The sequence below is a fragment of the Schistocerca piceifrons genome, unplaced genomic scaffold (assembly GCF_021461385.2).
Source record: "Schistocerca piceifrons isolate TAMUIC-IGC-003096 unplaced genomic scaffold, iqSchPice1.1 HiC_scaffold_2345, whole genome shotgun sequence".
Taxonomy (NCBI): domain Eukaryota; kingdom Metazoa; phylum Arthropoda; class Insecta; order Orthoptera; family Acrididae; genus Schistocerca; species Schistocerca piceifrons.
Window position 1 is genome coordinate 1,311,810 of NW_025728279.1, and position 20,188 is coordinate 1,331,997.

Consider the following 20,188-nt stretch of genomic DNA (forward strand, 5'->3'; position numbering starts at 1 on the left):
CAGTAAAAAGTGTCAGAGGCTCCTTAATATTGTTCACAGGTATTACACTTGTCCATAAGAAAGTATCAACAACAGAAGACAGTATCAATTTGCACAATGACCTGCAGAGGATTGGTGAATGATGCAGGCTCTGGCAGTTGACCCTGCACATAAATAAATGTAACATATCACACACACACACACACACACACACACACACACACACACACACACACACAGGAAAAGAAATCCAATACTGTACAACTACACTATTAATGACAAATTGCTGGAAACAGAATCTACCATAAAATATCTAGAAGTAACTATCCAGAGCAACCTTAAAGTGGAATGACCACATAAAACAGCAATAGAAAAGCAGATGCCAGACTAACATCCACAGGAAGAATCTTAAGTGAATGTAAATTACCCCTGTGTCCTTACCCAGTACGACTGACAGAAGAGAGAAAGAAGATCCAATGAAGTGCGGAGTGTTTTGTCACAGGATCATTTAGTCACTGTGAGATCATTACAGAGATGCTCAGCAACTCCAGTGGTAGATGCCATAAGAGAGCAGTCGTGCATCACGGAAAGATTTACTACCCACGTTTCGAGAGAGTAGTTTCTGAGAAGAGTCTGACAACATAATAGCTTCTCTCATATACAATTCACGAAATGATCACGAGAAGAAAATTTGAGAAGTTAGAGATAATACAGAAGCGTACTGACAGTCATTCTTCCCAAGCACTGTTCACAAGTGGAACAAGGCAGAGGGGATCAGTTGGTGGCATGAGACGTACTCCCTGCCACACACAGTTAGGTGGTTTTTGGAGCATGATGTCAATATGGAGACTTAATTGCATGCATATACACTGAAGATTGACGACATCGCAATAGTAAATCAGAGTAGGAACTAAATAAAATGTTTCAGGCCTTAAATCAAGAAATGGTAAAACTAAAGCTAAAAATGAATACAAAGAAGACAAAAGTTATGGCTACAGACAAGAAAGGAGGTGGAGGTAGGACTGACACAAGAACAGGCAATGAGCAACTCAAGAAAGGAACTGAAATTCACTATCTCAGTAACATTTTGCAAGAAAACAATCAATATTTCAAGGTATTCAAGAAAAGAATAGCACAGGTGAAGAGTTCCTTCCAAAATAAGAAGAAGCTGCAACTGAATAAACATATCAGCTCCCACATTAAGAAAATATTTGTAAAGACCTTTGTGTGGAGTGTTCTGACACAAAGATGCAAAATCTGTACATTAGAAAAGCCAAAGGAAGCTCACCTCAAACCTGCTGAAATGTGGTTCTGGAGGAGAAGTACAAGAACTAGCTGCATTGACAGAAAAATTAAAGGAAATAGGAGAGAAGGAAGAACCACTGAAAGTTATAGGCCAGAGCAAAGCAAAATACACGGACACTTAACTGGAGATGATAATCTTTTAAAAAACATTTCTGAAGGCAAGATCGTAGGTAAGAAAACAAGGGGATGACTGAGAACATCCTACTTAAACAATATGATCAATGAATGGGATTTTCTTCACACATGGAGATGAAGACAACTGCTGAAGAGAGGAAGCTGTGGCTGCAGAGACAAGGTTTAACCTTTTGGAAGAGTAAGGACAAACTAATACAAAATATGATTCTGCATGGCAGCTACATATGGAATAAATGACAACTTCTTGTGTGCATTCATCAAGTCACTTACCCCAGTAGGTGTCTTATCTACTAAAAGTAAAGGTCACTGTTGTGCTTTCAATAGATGTGAACTGCACACTGAAAATGGTATGTCTAGTTTGCAGTTGTACAGAAGCTTTTTATTTTGCAAAATGGTTCAAATGGCTCTAAGCACTATGGGACTTAACATCTGAGGTCATCAGTCCGCCAGACTTAGAACTACTTAAACCTAACTAACCTAAGGACATCCCTGCCTGAGGCAGGATTCGAACCTGCGACCATAGCAGCAGCACGGTTCCGGACTGAAGTGCCTAGAACCGCTCGGCCACAGTGGTCAGCTTTCATTTTGCAAAGAAATTTTTGATAATAAGATGAACTGATGCTGGTACTCGCTACTGAAACCAGTAGTACTTAGACACAACAAAAGTGTGACTACAGAATTAAGAATAATTTTTCCAAACAATTGAGTATTTTTTTCAAAACAACACTACAATAGAGGAAACTTATTTTAAACTAAAGACACAAAAGAAAAAAAGAGAAACTGTAAAGATCTTGAGTCTCATAAGACTCTCTTTGGAGGAAAATATAAGATATTTAATTGGTAAACTTGCAAGGCATACTTTTTTATGTTGTATAAACTACGAAACTGTTAGCATCATCAGCTAAAATTTACTTCTTCTGTCTTAATATACCTTCCTTCACTTACAGCTGCAGTGTGGAGACAGGGGTGAGGGTGGGAGCGGGGATGGGGGCGAGGGTGAGGGCGTACTGCTTTAAAATGGTGATTCTTGTATTGATATTCTTAACAACAGATTTATATCTTTTGCTTATGAAAGTCTGCATGTGATGACAGCTGCACTAGTAATACCTTCACAGGGTCGTATTCAAGTTGCAAGGCTAGATCTATGACAGCCATGACACGCTCCCAGCCTTTCCTCCTCGTGATCTGGTTGTAGCGTTGGGACTGCAGGGTGTCTAAGCTGATGTTCAGACCATCAAGCCCCGCCCTCTGCAAGGCAACCAGCTGTCTTGTCAATATGAGGCCATCGGTTGTCATTAAGACACTTTCGAGATCTTTTATTTTCTTCAAGGCACCTGTGAAACAGCAAATTATTCTAAACAAACTGAAACAAATAATTTGTAACATTGCTGCTGCATATCAAACATGAACCATGGACCATGCCGTTGGTGGGGAGGCTTGCGTGCCTCAGTGATACAGATGGCCGTACCGTAGGTGCAACCACAACGGAGGGGTATCTGTTGAGAGGCCAGGCAAACGTGTGGTTCCTGAAGAGGGGCAGCAGCCTTTTCAGTAGTTGCAGGGGCAACAGTCTGGATGATTGATTGATCTGGCCTTGTAACATTAACCAAAACGGCCTTGCTGTGCTGGTACTGCGAACGGCTGAAAGCAAGGGGAAACTACAGCCGTAAGTTTTCCCGAGGACATGCAGCTTTACTGTATGATTAGATGATGATGGCGTCCTCTTGGGTAAAATATTCCGGAGGTAAAATAGTCCCCCATTCGGATCTCCGGGCGGGGACTACTCAAGAGGACGTCGTTATCAGGAGAAAGAAAACTGGCATTCTACGGATCGGAGCATGGAATGTCAGATCCCTTAATCGGACAAGTAGGTTAGAAAATTTAAAAAGGGAAATGGATAGGTTAAAGTTAGATATAGTTGGAATTAGTGAAGTTTGGTGGCAGGAGGAACAAGACTTTTGGTCAGGTGATTACAGGGTTATAAATACAAAATCAAATAGGGGTAATGCAGGAGTAGGTTTAATAATGAATAAAAAAATAGGAGTGCGGGTTAGCTACTACAAACAGCATAGTGAACACATTATTGTGGCCAAGATAGACACAAAGCCCATGCCTACTACAGTAGTACAAGTTTATATGCCAACTAGCTCTGCAGATGATGAAGAAATTGATGAAATGTATGACGAGATAAAAGAAATTATTCAGGTAGTGAAGGGAGACCAAAATTTAATAGTCATGGGTGACTGGAATTCGTCAGTAGGAAAAGGGAGAGAAGGAAACATAGTAGGTGAATATGGATTGGGGGGAAGAAATGAAAGAGGAAGCCGCCTTGTAGAATTTTGCACAGAGCATAACTTAATCATAGCTAACACTTGGTTCAAGAATCATGAAAGAAGGTTGTATACCTGGAAGAAACCTGGAGATACTAAAAGGTATCAGATAGATTACATAATGGTAAGACAGAGATTTAGGAACCAGGTTTTAAATTGTAAGACATTTCCAGGGGCAGATGTGGATTCTGACCACAATCTATTGGTTATGAACTGCAGATTGAAACTGAAGAAACTGCAAAAAGGCGGGAATTTAAGGAGATGGGACCTGGTTAAACTGAAAGAACCAGAGGTTGTAGAGAGTTTCAGGGAGAGCATAAGGGAACAATTGACAGGAATGGGGGAAAGAAATACAGTAGAAGAAGAATGGGTAGCTCTGAGGGATGAAGTAGTGAAGGCAGCAGAGGATCAAGTAGGTAAAAAGACGAGGGCTAATAGAAATCCTTGGGTAACAGAAGAAATATTGAATTTAATTGATGAAAGGAGAAAATATAAAAATGCAGTAAATGAAGCAGGCAAAAAGGAATACAAACGTCTCAAAAATGAGATCGACAGGAAGTGCAAACTGGCTAAGCAGGGATGGCTAGAGGACAAATGTAAGCATGTAGAGGCATGTCTCACTAGGGGTAAGATAGATACTGCCTACAGGAAAATTAAAGAGACCTTTGGAGAGAAGAGAACCACTTGTATGAATATCAAGAGCTCAGATGGCGACCCAGTTCTAAGCAAAGAAGGGAAGGCAGAAAGGTGGAAGGAGTATACAGAGAGTTTATACAAGGGCGATGTACTTGAGGACAATATTATGGAAATGGAAGAGGATGTAGATGAAGACGAAATGGGAGATAAGACACTACGTGAAGAGTTTGACAGAGCACTGAAAGACCTGAGTCGAAACAAGGCCCCGGGAGTAGACAACATTCCATTAGAACTACTGATGGCCTTGGGAGAGCCAGTCATGACAAAACTCTACCATCTGGTGAGCAAGTTGTATGATACAGGCGAAATACCCACAGACTTCAAGAAGAATATAATAATTCCAATCCCAAAGAAAGCAGGTGTTGACAGATGTGAAAATTACCGAACAATCAGTTTAATAAGTCACAGCTGCAAAATACTAACACGAATTCTTTACAGACGAATGGAAAAACTGGTAGAAGCAGACCTCGGGGAAGATCAGTTTGGATTCCGTAGAAATGTTGGAACACGTGAGGCAATACTAACCTTACGACTTATCTTAGAAGAAAGATTAAGAAAAGGCAAACCTACATTTCTAGCATTTGTAGACTTAGAGAAAGCTTTTGACAACGTTAACTGGAATACTCTCTTTCAAATTCTGAAGGTGGCAGGGGTAAAATACAGGGAGCGAAAGGCTATTTACAATTTGTACAGAAACCAGATGGCAGTTATAAGAGTCGAGGGGCATGAAAGGGAAGCAGTGGTTGGGAAAGGAGTGAGACAGGGTTGTAGCCTCTCCCCGATGTTATTCAATCTGTATATTGAGCAAGCAGTAAAGGAAACAAAAGAAAAATTCGGAGTAGGTATTAAAATCCATGGAGAAGAAATAAAAACTTTGAGGTTCGCCGATGACATTGTAATTCTGTCAGAGACAGCAAAGGACTTGTAAGAGCAGTTGAACGGAATGGACAGTGTCTTGAAAGGAGGATATAAGATGAACATCAACAAAAGCAAAACGAGGATAATGGAATGTAGTCAAATTAAATCGGGTGATGCTGAGGGGATTAGATTAGGAAATGAGACACTTAAAGTAGTAAAGGAGTTTTGCTATTTAGGGAGTAAAATAACTGATGATGGCCGAAGTAGAGAGGATATAAAATGTAGACTGGCAATGGCAAGGAAATCGTTTCTGAAGAAGAGAAATTTGTTAACATCGAGTATAGATTTAAGTGTCAGGAAGTCGTTTCTGAAAGTATTTGTATGGAGTGTAGCCATGTATGGAAGTGAAACATGGACGATAACCAGTTTGGACAAGAAGAGAATAGAAGCTTTCAAAATGTGGTGCTACAGAAGAATGCTGAAGATAAGGTGGGTAGATCACGTAACTAATGAGGAGGTATTGAATAGGATTGGGGAGAAGAGAAGTTTGTGGCACAACTTGACTAGAAGAAGGGATCCGTTGGTAGGACATGTTTTGAGGCACCAAGGGATCACAAATTTAGCATGGTTTTGAGCTGTGACGCATGTAGTCTTAAGTGAATCATTCATACAAAAAGAAAAGAAGAAGAAGCTAAAGTCAGAATGTGAAAAAATTGGAGAATGGAATAGGTATTTGAAGACTTCACACTTGAAACTCCCAGTTTTCCTATTGTGAAAGTGCCTTTGTGACCATGTATGGAAGTGAAACATGGACGATAACCAGTTTGGACAAGAAGAGAATAGAAGCTTTCAAAATGTGGTGCTACAGAAGAATGCTGAAGATAAGGTGGGTAGATCACGTAACTAATGAGGAGGTATTGAATAGGATTGGGGAGAAGAGAAGTTTGTGGCACAACTTGACTAGAAGAAGGGATCCGTTGGTAGGACATGTTTTGAGGCATCAAGGGATCACAAATTTAGCATGGTTTTGAGCTGTGACGCATGTAGTCTTAAGTGAATCATTCATACAAAAAGAAAAGAAGAAGAAGCTAAAGTCAGAATGTGAAAAAATTGGAGAATGGAATAGGTATTTGAAGACTTCACACTTGAAACTCCCAGTTTTCCTATTGTGAAAGTGCCTTTGTGACCATATGCATTTCACTGACGATAAACTTTTTTTTCCCCCTGGGTCTTGGCTCCATATTTTTTCATCCAGTTGAGTCAGAATACTTGCATAGTATTTGTGAGGTATTGTTTCAGTCTTGCAAGCTAATCTAAAATACAAATCCCTTTTGCATCCTAGAAAACAATGACCACTCTTTCTCTCCGATGAAGTCACCTTGGCTATTTTTGTGCAACTGCTGTTTCATTTCGGTCATCTCTCATCCACGGGAACAGATTGGTGCATAGAATCAGTTGTGTGTCAGATTGTCCCAAATTGCTTTTCACATTAGGTTGTAGTCAGGCTTCAACAGACATGCCACTCACTTTCTGGTACAGCCACAGCATCAACTGTTTTACACATCTTTTTAATTACTGATCTTGCAATATCACACTGTGTTCTTTCTCAGCATTTTCATATTTGATTGTAATTCTAGGAAGTTGTTCATGAGTCATCTTACAGACATATGCCACATATGAATTCAGCCACCCATTCCTTAACTGTTGACTATGGAGGAACTCCCCCCATGAACCATGGACCTTGCCGTTGGTGGGGAGGCTTGCGTGCCTCAGCGATACAGATGGCCGTACCGTAGGTGCAACCACAACGGAGGGGTATCCGTTGAGAGGCCAGACAAACATGTGGTTCCTGAAGAGGGGCAGCAGCCTTTTCAGTAGTTGCAGGGGCAACAGTCTGGATGATTGACTGATCTGGCCTTGTAACATTAACCAAAACGGCTTTGCTGTGCTGGTACTGCGAACGGCTGAAAGCAAGGGGAAACTACAGCCATAATTTTTCCTGAGGACATGCAGCTCTACAACTTGACTAGAAGAAGAGATCGGTTGGTAGGACATGTTTTGAGGCATCAAGGGATCACAAATTTAGCATTGGAGGGCAGCGTGGAGGGTAAAAATCGTAGAGGGAGACCAAGAGATGAATACACTAAGCAGATTCAGAAGGATGTAGGTTGCAGTAGGTACTGGGAGATGAAGAAGCTTGCACAGGATAGAGTAGCATGGAGAGCTGCATCAAATCAGTCTCAGGACTGAAGACCACAACAACAACATCAAACAAAACTCCAGTTGATAAATTGAAAATACAAATTCCTTAAAAGTTAACTGTACATTTGCCCTAATACAAAGAGATAAGAAGGGTTAATAAACTGAATTGAAGAATGCAAATTAAGATAGCAATGAAAAAATAATTAGAGGCATAAGATCACCTACTGCAACAGGGAAATGGGAATCAATATGAACCATTACCCAGCTACTGTCAACTGATTCCATGTCTCCATGCACACTGTATAAACCACTGTGGGTTTGTCCGACAAAGTACATTGTTGTACCACACATTATGGTTTTTCCCCATTCAATGCTCATGTGGAGTGTGGGAAGAATGATTCTTTAAATGGTTCTGTGCATGCTGTAATTAATCTTGCCTTCATGGTCCCTATAGGAGTGATACATATGTGGTTATTGTATAATCCCTAAATACCTCGCTTAATACAGGTTCCTGAAATTTCATAAGTTGGGTTTTGTCATATATTTGGCGTCTATCTTCACTTGTCTGGCATTTACAATTTTTAGTAGCTTCTTGATGCTCTCCCATGCATCAAATAAATTTATGATCAATCATGCTACACTATTTTGTATACATTCAATGTCTGCCATTAGCCTTATTTGTTACGGGTCATACTTAAGCAATATTCTAGAATGGGCCACACAAGTATTTTGTAAGCAATGTCCTCTATAGACTGATTGCATTTTCCAGTATCTTACCAACGAATTGAAGTCTGCATTCTGCTTTGCCTACAAGTGAGTCTATGTCACCATTTCATTTCATCCAGATATTTGAATGAGTTGACCAATTAAAACTGTGATTATTTGATAATGTAGTCATACAATACTGTCTTTTATTTGTTTTGTGATGTGCTCCAATTTACATTTCTGAAAACTTAAACTCAGTTGCCTATCTTTGGACCAATTTGAAATGTTATGATCTGACTCAAATTTGTGCAGATCTTTTTCAGGCAATAATTCATTATAGATAACTCTATCATCCAGGAAAAGTATGAGGTTCCTTATAATATCATCTTCCAGAACATTAAGGTACAACATTAATGTAATGGTATAAATTACTATAACTGTATAAATAAGTTTATAAGTGTGTAAAATACATTGAACTATTTGTTACAACAAAACATTGTACTGGTATACTCAGCAAGATGTTAAATCAGCAGATAGCTATATTTTATGTTCAACATTTTGTGTACAGCATATATGCTGGAAAGGATTTATACCCAAATTAAATAAATCTGAAGAAATGGTAGTGTGTGTCTGGAAAAAAAATCCATAAAAACTCATACAGTCCAATTTGCTATTATGTCACTGTTACTGAAACATAATACAAAGTAACTGAATTCAATGAACATTCTCAGAGTGCAATATGCCTCAGAGTGAAATGCACAGTAATGTCAACATTATTTTTCAAGGCTATGTTTGTGAAAATGGATGACAGCAAACCGCACATTTTGTTCTCAATCTGCGGAAGCATTATGCACTGTAAAACACTGTACTGCTGTTCTACATAAAAGCTGTCTCATTGCCAACATCTTTCCCCTGCTGGCTGTTCTACACTTCTCATCACTGATTCAACACGTTGTAAGATATTTTATGCTGTATGACACCACAGTCCAATCTGGTAAGGATAGAATAAAAATAATATATGAATTTCAGTATTGAAACTGGAACAGCAGAACAGCTCTCATCACACTGGATATCAAATCGAGGTTGGATTACAGCCATGGGTACATTAATTCATGCTACTCAACTGTATGTCATATGTCAGAGTTCATCAACTGTAGTGGTTGGCGACTGGTGGCTGGCGACTGGTGGCATACCCATCTCTTGGCATACTGTGAACAGACGTTCTCCACAGGTGACAGATTTGAAGAAAATGCTGGATATGGCAACAGTGGAACACTCTCTGTATCGAGGTAGCTCAGTACAGCTCAGGTGATGTGTAGTCTTGCATTATCTTGTTAAAAGATAACATCATGGAGCCCTTGAAAATAGGGCACAGCGATAGGCCTTAACAAAACACAAATGCAATGGCTGCTGTCCAAATTACTGGCTATGTGAACCAGAGGTTGTCACATGTATCCAGTTGCACCCCATACCATCACATCACATGCTGGACCCGCATGGGAATGACAGGTACAATCTGGCCAGGTCTGTTGGCATCAGAGCCTCCACACACAAGTACATCAATTGTGACGATGTTTCAGAACCGAGACACACCTGATACGATGACACAGTGCCATTCTTGTGTCTGGCATTGTTGTTAGTTGCACCGCTGTCAGTTCACCTTTCTCTAGAGCTGCATTAAGGGCTTGACAGTCTGTGCTGCTCCAGATGCCATCACATTGTCTGTGTGGATACTTGTCTCACTGTATACAAGCCCACTTCCTGACTAAATGTACACAACTTCACTGCAGGATCACGTACGCATGAGCGAACACTTGTCTGCCCTCTCAGTTGCTAGTTGGGTGGCACTACTGAGGCCCTGCAAGGCATTTAGCATGGCCCTCCTGAACCTACCAATTCTATGTTCGCACAAAATGAGATTCTGAGCAATGCAAGCAGCAATATAGTGAAACAATAAACCAGAGTCTCAGCAGACCATGAGCCTGCCACTGCCAAATCTGGAATGCTGATAAACATTTCTCCTTCTTCCATTATGCTTAACACGGTCTTCGTGTAAACAACCAACACCGGAATAAAATTTCTGAATGAGAAACCTGCTCCATAAGCTTTTCCTGCATACAGAATATGCATGGGAGTGCTGAAAAGTAATGCCTCTGAATTTTTTATTCTGTTCTCAATATCGGTCGAGGTACGACACGTCACGCATATTACTTGGTCAGCTTTCCCACTTCACTGACTCGTGGCACACCCCCCTCCCGCAAACAGATGGAGTCGCAATAGGCAGCCCACTCTGACCAGAGATTGTGAATATGTTTACGGTGTACTTCGAGGAAGAGGCCCTGATGTCATCCAAATGGAAATCCATCTTCTTCTTCTTCTTCTTCTTCTTCTTCTGTTATGTGGATAACACACTTGTCATCTGGCCTCATGGAAGAGACAAACTTCTTGACTTCTTTGTACATCTGAACTCCAAACGCCACAAAATCAAATTCGCTATGGAGACCAAAGAAGAAGGAAGACTACCATTCCTGCACATCATAGTCAGGAGAATAATGGACAGCACCCTATGCCACAACGTGCATCTGACTCTATAAAACACATAAACTCAGTTCTCCCTATGGCACTGTGAATAATTTCAATAACAAAAAGTGTGATGAATGTTGCAGCGTACATTTAATTTCCACTTTGGCTTTGCATTCAAGATCAGTCTTACCTGAGAGTGCAACATTACATCTTTGGTTAATTTAATTATATGTTCATTAGATTTTGGTTATAAGGCACGTTTTGCTGCCTAATGTTTCATCTCCAAATGCTGGAAACAATCCATGGAGGAAGAGGAGTATGTAAGACATTGGTGGACCAGGTTGGAAGAATCTGTGAATTTCAATACTCTGTAGAAGAGCTCAATCATTTGAAAATAACTTTCAGACCTTGTGGCTATTCTAACAGATATACATAAGGCACTACATTCTAAAATATTTGCATCTTTCACTGAAAAACAAGCAACTAGAGGAAAAGTTCTCTTGCCATTTGTAAAAACAGTCGCAGATCGCGACCTCCGAGTGCTATGAGGAGAAGGTATTGACGCAGTGCTTAAACCAAACTGAAGACCACAACAGCAGCCATACTCAAGTAAATTGCTATGCAGTAGTTTCAGTGATTTTGACAATGATGTGGCTGCTTTCATGGTGGCCCAGTCATATTGTGGGGTAGGGAATGCCAGTGACAGGGCTGGAATTGTAGGTGACAGATGGATTTTTGGCAAAGCCTTGTATCAATACCTCCTTAATTATTGAGCTGAAAAACTGTAAAAAACATTCATACAGTAAAATCACACAAAAAAATTTCCTATTTCTGCAGGTATTGTGCCTTCTGGTTCTTTTTCATTACAAAAACATATTGATTCATGTTTATAAAGTCACAACTATGTCACTGTGATTTGTGTAACACACATTCTGGAACATGTTCCAGGAATGTCATGAAACAGACAGCTTTAAATACTTACTCTAGCTCATCTTTCAAGACTTGCATGCCAACAACAACACCATCTATCCAATCTGTTTTTATTTCTCTTTCATGTAAAGATTTCTCCACAAAGGATATCATCTGCCATGTAGGCAGTGCAAGAGGAAATTCCACACTCACATTTGGGTAATCAAGTGGAGTCTGTGTCTTGTCAGAACCAAGTACAATCAACCCAATTTCATCTTTACCACTGGTAAATATCTGGAAACATATTAAATGGTAAAAATAAGTTTTGTTTATAACAAGTTGTATACCAATAAAAACATCACACACAGATACTCTTTATAAAATTATTTAATTGGATAGATAAAAAATCTACTCACCAAGCAGTGGCAGAACACACACATAAAAGACTGTTGTGATAGGCAAGCGTTTGGACCCAGTGATTCCTTCTTCAGGCTGAAGGGTTGCAGGGGAAGCAAGAAGGGTGAAGGAAAAGGACTGGAGAAGTCTAAGAAAAGGGGTAGATTTTGGGAAAGTTACCCAGAACCGTGGGTCATGGGTGACTTACCGTACAGGACGAGAAGGAAAGACTAATTGTTGGGGACTGCATCGGGCAAGATTCGGAAACCTGAGAGCTTAAAGGTGGAAGACAAGGTAATATGCAAGACAGAGATTACTACTAAAACTGTACATGAGTTAATAAGAGTGAGAAGCTAAGCGTATTGTATACAACAGCTGTGGGAGGGGGCAGTGAAAATAGACGGGAAAGACAATGAAAGATGTAGAAAGCTAAAACGGAGTGAAGCAAAGAGTAATTACAGTGAAGAAAGGCTGAGACAGGAGAAATTAACGTAAATTAAGGCGAGGTGGGTGGTGAGAACCAAGGACACGTTGTAGTGCTAGTTCCCACCTGCGGAGTTCTGAGAAACTGGTGTCTGGTGGAAGAATCCAGGTGGCATGTGTGGTGAAACAAGTGTCGAGGTCACGTATGCCATGTTGTAAAGCATGCTCTGCAACAGGATATTGTGAGTTTCCAGTATATACACTATGCCTATGCCCATTTATCATAACTGATAATTTGGTGGTAGTCATGCAGATGTAGAAAGCTGAACAGTGTTTACATAATAGCTGGTATATGACATGTGTCGTTTCTATTTTTCGCCTGATCCGCAGTTCTGGGTGACTTTCTCAAAATCTACACCTTTTCCTGGAACTCTCCAGGCCTTTTCCTTTACCCTTCTTCCTTCCCCTTCAATGCTTCTGTCTGGAGGAGCCACTGGCTCCGAAAGCTTGCCAATCACAACAGTCTTTTATGTGTATGTTCTGCTGCCACTTGGTGAGTAGATTTTTTATCTATTCAATTAAATAATTTTATCAATAATTTATTGTTTTTGTTGTTATAGTTACTCTTTATAACCTACTTAAAATACATCACGTACCCTCCTCTCCACAATTCTTTGAACACATAGTTTGGCCTTTTGTAAAAGATCACTGCATTTCTGTATAACATACTTGGAGTCAAAGTGTCCAACATGTATTACAATCATAAACAGAAGAAAGAAAGTCATTGTATTTATTGGCAGTATTACGCAATCAAATATTTTGAAAGAGTTCCAGTGGTATAAATTTACAAAATCTTACAAATAAATATATACGTTTATTCTTTAAATCAATTCTTAGCAATAACATAATAGTATAAATTGCAGAATCAATATAGCCAATTTTAATGTAATGACTGCAATACAAATACAAAATAACAGCGGTAAGTTATAACAAATGAGAGGGAGAGAGAGAGGCATTTAGACAATGTTTCATTACAGTGTGAAACTTATTAGAATTAAAGTGAAGCCATAGTGAATTATTACATTCCAAAAATAATAATTATTGTGCTCTTTCAGCCCAAAATAATACATTCATTAGGTAATATATACTTTTAATTTCAGAAATTTTTACAACAGCTCTGGACTTCACTGCCTCGATGAATTTATTACATGTGTCAATGAAAGAGGGTTGATAACACTGCTTTAGTCATTCATTTGTTCCTCATGTGATATTCACAATGTTCTTAATAACTTCTTATGTAAAGTTCTATCATGAAAAAGATAATCTACGTAAGTTTTAAAAGTCGCGAATCTTTAAACAACAACTTGAAAATGGGTATATCAGTATTTTGTATACATTCTAGCATTGCTAGATTTACTTTTAAATTTTAAAGTATATGAGCAGATTGAGTGACTTTCCATCCAGAAAATTTGCTGTTGGCAAGACCTCACTACAAAGAAAAATGGTCTTTCCGGAGTCAACTGCTAAAAAATTCATAAATACCAGCATTGTAAGTGATACAAACAGGTATTAAGCAACGGGCATAAATATCATTCTGCTTGATGAGAAAAAAAGTAGGTAGATGAAAGAGTAAATTGGGTGCAAGGATTGAACATAAACTCACCCAAATTACAAAGGTTTTTTTTAAAAAAAATATGTAAAGAGAATTACAGTTAAAGAGTTTTCTAGAATGAGATTTTCACTCTGCAGCATAGTGTGCACTGATATGAAACTTCCTGGCAGATTAAAACTGTGTGCTGGACCAAGACTCAGACTTGGTGATCGTAACCCCAGACCTGTGTTGCCATTTTCGGAGGTAGATCTCGTATCTGGAAAGAGGAGATGACAGTTAGGGTACTATGGGCGAGCAGCTGCCATCAATTTTTGATGGTGCAGAACCCACAATAGTGGAACTGCTGCCTAGTCCAAAGGCACCTGTTACCAGTCTTACCCCACAATAGTGTATCGAATCCAGACTTAATGTTGAAGCTGATTAAACGTCATATGAGAGATTCCTGTAATCTAGGTGTGACTGCACCAATGCTGCATACAGCCATATCAAACTAGAGTGGACCACACCGCGGTCGGTGTCGCTGAGGCATAGAAGAGCATTCAGGTGCGACCTACGTGTCTGCTTTAGTTGACAAAGACGGGCAAGCCATGTCAACTAGGCATCAAAGACCGGTCCTAAAAAACACAATGACAGAAATGCATAAAGTAAGTCATGGCAGCCAAAAAATGGATGCTATGAGTGAAAGCCCAGGATTGTGCTTGGTGTATTGCTCCCTGCATTCTGCCTCCAGCAATAGCCATCGCGGACGAACAGAAAAGATGGGGACACCATATGTCATGCAGCTGCCGCCAGATCATTGATAGCCACAAAAAGGAGAGCGACACTCAAAACAGAATCTTGTGCAAGCCCCTTCTCCTGCAGGGGGGGATGCTACAGGAGGCACCAACGTGTACCCAAAAAGTGAGACATGGAAGAAAGTTCTGGATAAAAATCAGGAGTGGGCCATGGAGGCCCCACTCCTTTAAGGTGGCAAGGACGTTATGGCACCACGTGGTATCATAAGATATATACGCAGATCAATGAAAACTGCAACAACGAACTGATGCTGAGCAAAAGCTGTTCAGATAGCACACTTCAAGTGGACTAAATTATCTTCAGTAGAGCGCCCTTGGCGAAAAGCACACTGGATCGAAGCCAAAAGATCCGGGGATTCAAGGACACAATACAGCCTTCGACTAACCATATGTTCAAGTAACTTGCAGGACACTGAGTAAACAATCTGGACGACAGCTGTCCATTTGAAGAGGCAATTTATCTGATTCCAAAATTGGAATAATGGCATTTTCTCGCTACTGGGAAGAGAATTCTGCATTGCACCAGGGATGGTTAAAGAAAGGCCAGGTACACTGACGGAAAAATTTGCAACACCAAAAAATAATTAATGTAGAGTAATGAAATACCAGGAATATATTTGTTGAGACAACATATGTAAAGTGATTAACGTTGCTGGATCAGAGATCAATGTGAGTGTGAGATAAGCCACTGCAAATGTAAATGTAAATGCTGGTACGCTGTTGTACATGTGTCATGTGTCAGTTTGTGGGATGGAGTTCCATGCCTGTTGCACTTGGTTGGCCAATATAAGGACAGTTAATGATATTTGTGGCTAGGTTGAAGCTGTCATCAGATGACGTCCAATATGTGCTCGATTGGACGATTGGAGGTAGAGCTGGTTATCGAGCAAGCCAAGGCAATATGCTGACACACTATAGCATGTTGGCTTACAACAGCAGTATGTGAACAAGTGTTATCCTGTAGGAAAACACCTCCTGGAATGCTGTTTGTGAATGGCAGCACAACAGGTCAAATAACCAGACGGACATACAAATTTGCAGTCAGCGTTCGTGGGATTCATACAGACAGTTTTGTTAGTGGAAAAATGAAAGCCATTGTCGATGCTCCAGGAGTAAAGACAATCAAGACATTGCTGAAGATGCCACTAAGTGAGACAGGTCCATAGAGAACTGCAAGAGAAGGCAAAACCGTAAAAAAAAGTGATCCGGAGATGCCCAGTGGGAGACATGCCATTATAGGGTTAATGGCGATAGCAAAGAGAATGACACTCAAAATGGAACCCTGAGACACACCATTTTCCTGGATAAAGGTGTCCAACAAGGCAGACCCTTCATGCACCTCGAAAACTCGGTCTTTTAAAAATGTCTGACGAAACAGGGTAGGTGGCCACGGAAGCCCCACATGTGAAGAGTATGGAGGGTACTAGCTCTCTAGCAGGTGTCATAGGCCTTCTCCAAATCGAAAAACACGGCAACAGTCTGGGATTTCTGCAGAAAACCATTCATGACATGGGTGGGCAAAATGAGATGGCCAACTGCAGAATGCCGTGTTGAAAGCCACACTGTGCATTCATCAAAAATTGTGAAACTCGAGCCACCATATCATCCGGGCATGAATCATATGTCCCATCACCTTGCGAACACACTGGTAAGAGAGATGGAGTGGTAGCTAGAAGGAAGAGACAGAGAGAGAGAGAGAGAGAGAGAGAGAGAGAGAGAGAGAGAGTGTGTGTGTTTGTGTGTGTGTGTGTGTGTGTGTGTGTGTGTGTGTCAGAGAGAGAGAGAGAGAGAGAGAGAGAGATAATTTTGGCAAGAGCTGGATTTCCATCAATAAACTGAGTTGAAGTCTGCTGTTGTGGTCTTCATCCAACTACTGCTTTGGTGCATCTCACCAACCTATTCCAGCCTTTGTAAGCCTCTTCATCTCTGCATAGTATTTCAACCTAAATCCACTTAGAATGGTGAACCACCATTCAGAGAATAACTTTTTAACAACACAGTTTGACTTCTGTAAAGGCTTCTATACTGAGAATCCAACATAATATCTCACAAATTCAATTCCAGTAGAATTAAATAATGGAAATTATCCCCTCTGTCATCTTGCCAAAGCCTTTGACTGCTTAGATTAAATAATTTTGTGAGGGGAAGCTAAAATAGTATGGCATTAATAGTCTTCCCCTTGCATGGATTGAGTTGTACTTTAACTACAGAAAATGGAAGGTCACATTAACAAATGATAAGACAGGAATAAGATTAAACTCAAAAAGGGAGAACATAAAATATGGTGTGGCACACAGTGTTTGCTGCCAAGTCCACAAAAATGATTTACTTGGGGCACTGGAGGGCTTTGGAAAAACTCTAATGTTTTGCACTGTCACAAACTTATTGATGCAAGATCTAAACTCATCCATACCAGAAACATCCAGGAGAATAACAGAACAGGCTTGTACGGATCCACAGGTACCAGCTTAACGCCTAAAAACTTGTATTGTGCAGTTCTAAAGAAATAAAAGCGACTTACAAATATGAATATCAAAAGTAGGGATAAATGGGCAATTAGGCCCCCGTGTTCTAAGTTACTGGGTATGCAGATACCACTCACGTGTGAGAACAGCATGTGGGTCAGTTAACCGAGAAGCTCAGTTCCGCCCATTTTGTGTTTAGAAATCTCTTACTGTATGAAACTGGACAAAGGATTGCTAACACACTTTCACTCAGTTTACTCATATGGCATAATCTTCTGAGGTACTTCAGCTAAGCGGAAAAAAATATTTATTCTACATCTTGAAAAAGCTTCTTCAGGGACCCATGGATTCTCACACTTACATGCCTATAGAAGTTATATTCCCTAATGGTATTTGTGATTAATAACAAGAGTTAGTTTAAGATGAACTCAGCAATTCAGAACTGCAATACTAGAAGCAAAAATAATTTCCATATATAAAAACCTAAAATCAGGGTTGCCGCAAGTTTCTCCAAGTGAAATTCCCTTATATTTCTCTGATTCCACAGACACGTTTTATAATTTTTCCCCGACAAATTTTGAGGTCTCAAGGGGAGGTAAAGATATAAGTCGACAAAAGAATGTAAGTGCTTTGTATTTCTCACCCATTTTGTTTTAGGGCGCAAAAACAACTAGGGTCATATGTGTCCATGCCAAAACTGTGAAACACAAAGATGAAGAGAGGAGTTAAAAATGATTACATGTCAACGTTTAATGACAGAAGAGAGGACAGCTATAAACAGGGACGTGGAGAAAGGTCTACGAAGTACGCAATAGGGAAATGGAGGCCCAGAACTAAAAATTAAATGGCCTTCACCATATTGCTACAACTGATAAAAAGTAAAATACGGTCGACAGCCCATGCATTGTTCACTAAAACAGCCAATAACTCAGATGGCAAACCCAAACGGGAACGTAAACGGTAAAAAAAAGGGCATCCCCTCAGGAAACGGCAGACAGTTAAAAGTTGGATGCAATGTGCACAAAGTAGTGGGGGAGCACTACTTAACAAATGGTGATGGCTAAAAAGGCAGTGCCCAATATGCAACCTAGTTAAAATGACCTCCTCGCCGCAGGAGGACTGAGAGGAGGTTGTCCAAGCCACTGGGAGAGGCTTACTAACCAAGAGCTTATTCCTATGAATGGAGGGCCAGTGGCGATGTCAAAGTGACACCACCTCCTGACAGAAAGCTACAAGAGATCATCAGAGGGAATGCAAGAATTATTGGGCTGAAGTACGAGGAATGTGCCAGAAGTCAGTACCAAAAAATGTTGGTTGACGTTGAAGGCACACCCGACACCATGGTCAGTCAAAGAGCCATCAGTGTACACAAAGATACTATTGCAAAATTCCATGCATAAGTCGTGAAACTGAAGGCAATAGAGCGAGCCTGGTGCAGTGTCTTTAGAAAGTGAATGAAGGTCAAGGTGAAGATGGACTGCCACACTAAGCCAAGATGGTGAAGGGTTCACACTCATCGAAAAAGCTGCAGGGAGCATGAAGTGGGAGGACCAAGATAGTTTTGTATAAAGCAGGAGCCTCAGGAATTTTGTAGTTTCAATGAATGGAAGAGCAACAGGCCCAAGATGTAAAAATGGTGGGAGAAACCAGCTGTGCTGCCAGAAATTCATACAAATGTTTTTGTCAGTAGAAATACGAAAGCCACTGTCGATGCTCCGTGAGTAAAGATGATCGAGACATTGCTGAAGACACCACTCAATGAGACAGGTTCATGGAGAGCAGCAGTAGATAGCAAAATGTCAACAAAAAAGAGAGCCAGAGATGCCCAGCAGGAGACAGGCCATTGTAGGGTTAATGGCGACAGCAAAGACGACGACACTCAGGACAGAACCCTGAGGTACACCATTTTCCTTGATAAAGGTGTCCGAGGAGACAGACCCCATACGTACTTCGAAAACTCGTCTTTTAAAAGTTCCTCAAGGAGATGGGGCAGTTGGCCCCATGTGTAGAGAGTACAAACGATACTAGTCCTCCAACAAATGTCGTAGGCTTTCTCCAAATTGAAAAACATAGCCAGTCTGGGATTTCACAGAAAACCATTCATGACATGGGTAAACAAAGTGGGTGATAGCCAGAAGGAAGTTGTTTGTCCTTACCGGACTTAGGTGTGGGTATGACAGTGGCTTCACGACAGTGGCTGGAAAACATGCCCTCTGCCCAGGTCTGGTTGTACGTATTAAGCAAAAAGTGCTTGCCCACAAGAGAAAGGTGCTGCAACATTTGAAAGTTAACAGTGTCTGGTCCAGGGTGGAGGATTGAGATGAAGTGAGAGCGTGATCTAGCTTCCTCATAGTAAAGGCAGCACAGTAACACTCACGATTCTGAGAAGAGAAGGGTATTGCCCGAGTCTTCTCTGCTCATTTCCAATAGAGGTAGGCAGGACGATAGTGGGAGGAGCTCAAAATTTCTGCAAAATGGCAACCCAAGGTGTTGGAGATAGCAATAGGGTACACGATGATATTGTCTGCTACTGTCAGGCCGAAAATTGGGGAATGGATCTTGCTCCCAGAGAACCGTCGGAGGTTGGTGCACACAATGGTAGCGGGGGGGGGGGGGGGGGGGGGGGTGAAACTGTTAAAAGAACTAGTGAATGAAGTTCAGCTACCTTTTTGGTTATCCCGAAGAATGCGAATTGCATCGCAGCAGGCTTCAGTCCACCAAAGGACTGGGACACAGCATGGTAAAAAGGAAGTGTGAGGAATGTGAGGAATGGAATGTTTTGCGACGGTAAGGATAATGTTTGTAAGAAATTCCACCTGGTCATGACAACTGCGGAAATCGTGTTCGTTGAAGGTC

At 40.7% G+C, this 20,188-nt stretch overlaps 1 protein-coding gene across 1 annotated transcript in view; it reads right to left on the minus strand.

Moving 5' to 3' along the window:
- The window catches only part of LOC124742892 (molybdenum cofactor biosynthesis protein 1-like), a 117,560-nt gene that overhangs the window by 59,023 nt on the left and 38,349 nt on the right, over positions 1 to 20,188 (minus strand). Inside the window, exons 2-4 of the mRNA XM_047248826.1 lie at positions 11,716 to 11,936; positions 8,870 to 8,897; positions 2,527 to 2,742 (exon numbers count right to left, since the gene is read on the minus strand). Coding sequence (XP_047104782.1) covers positions 2,527 to 2,742; positions 8,870 to 8,897; positions 11,716 to 11,936 — 465 coding nt within the window. The remainder of the gene's footprint in view (positions 1 to 2,526; positions 2,743 to 8,869; positions 8,898 to 11,715; positions 11,937 to 20,188) is intronic.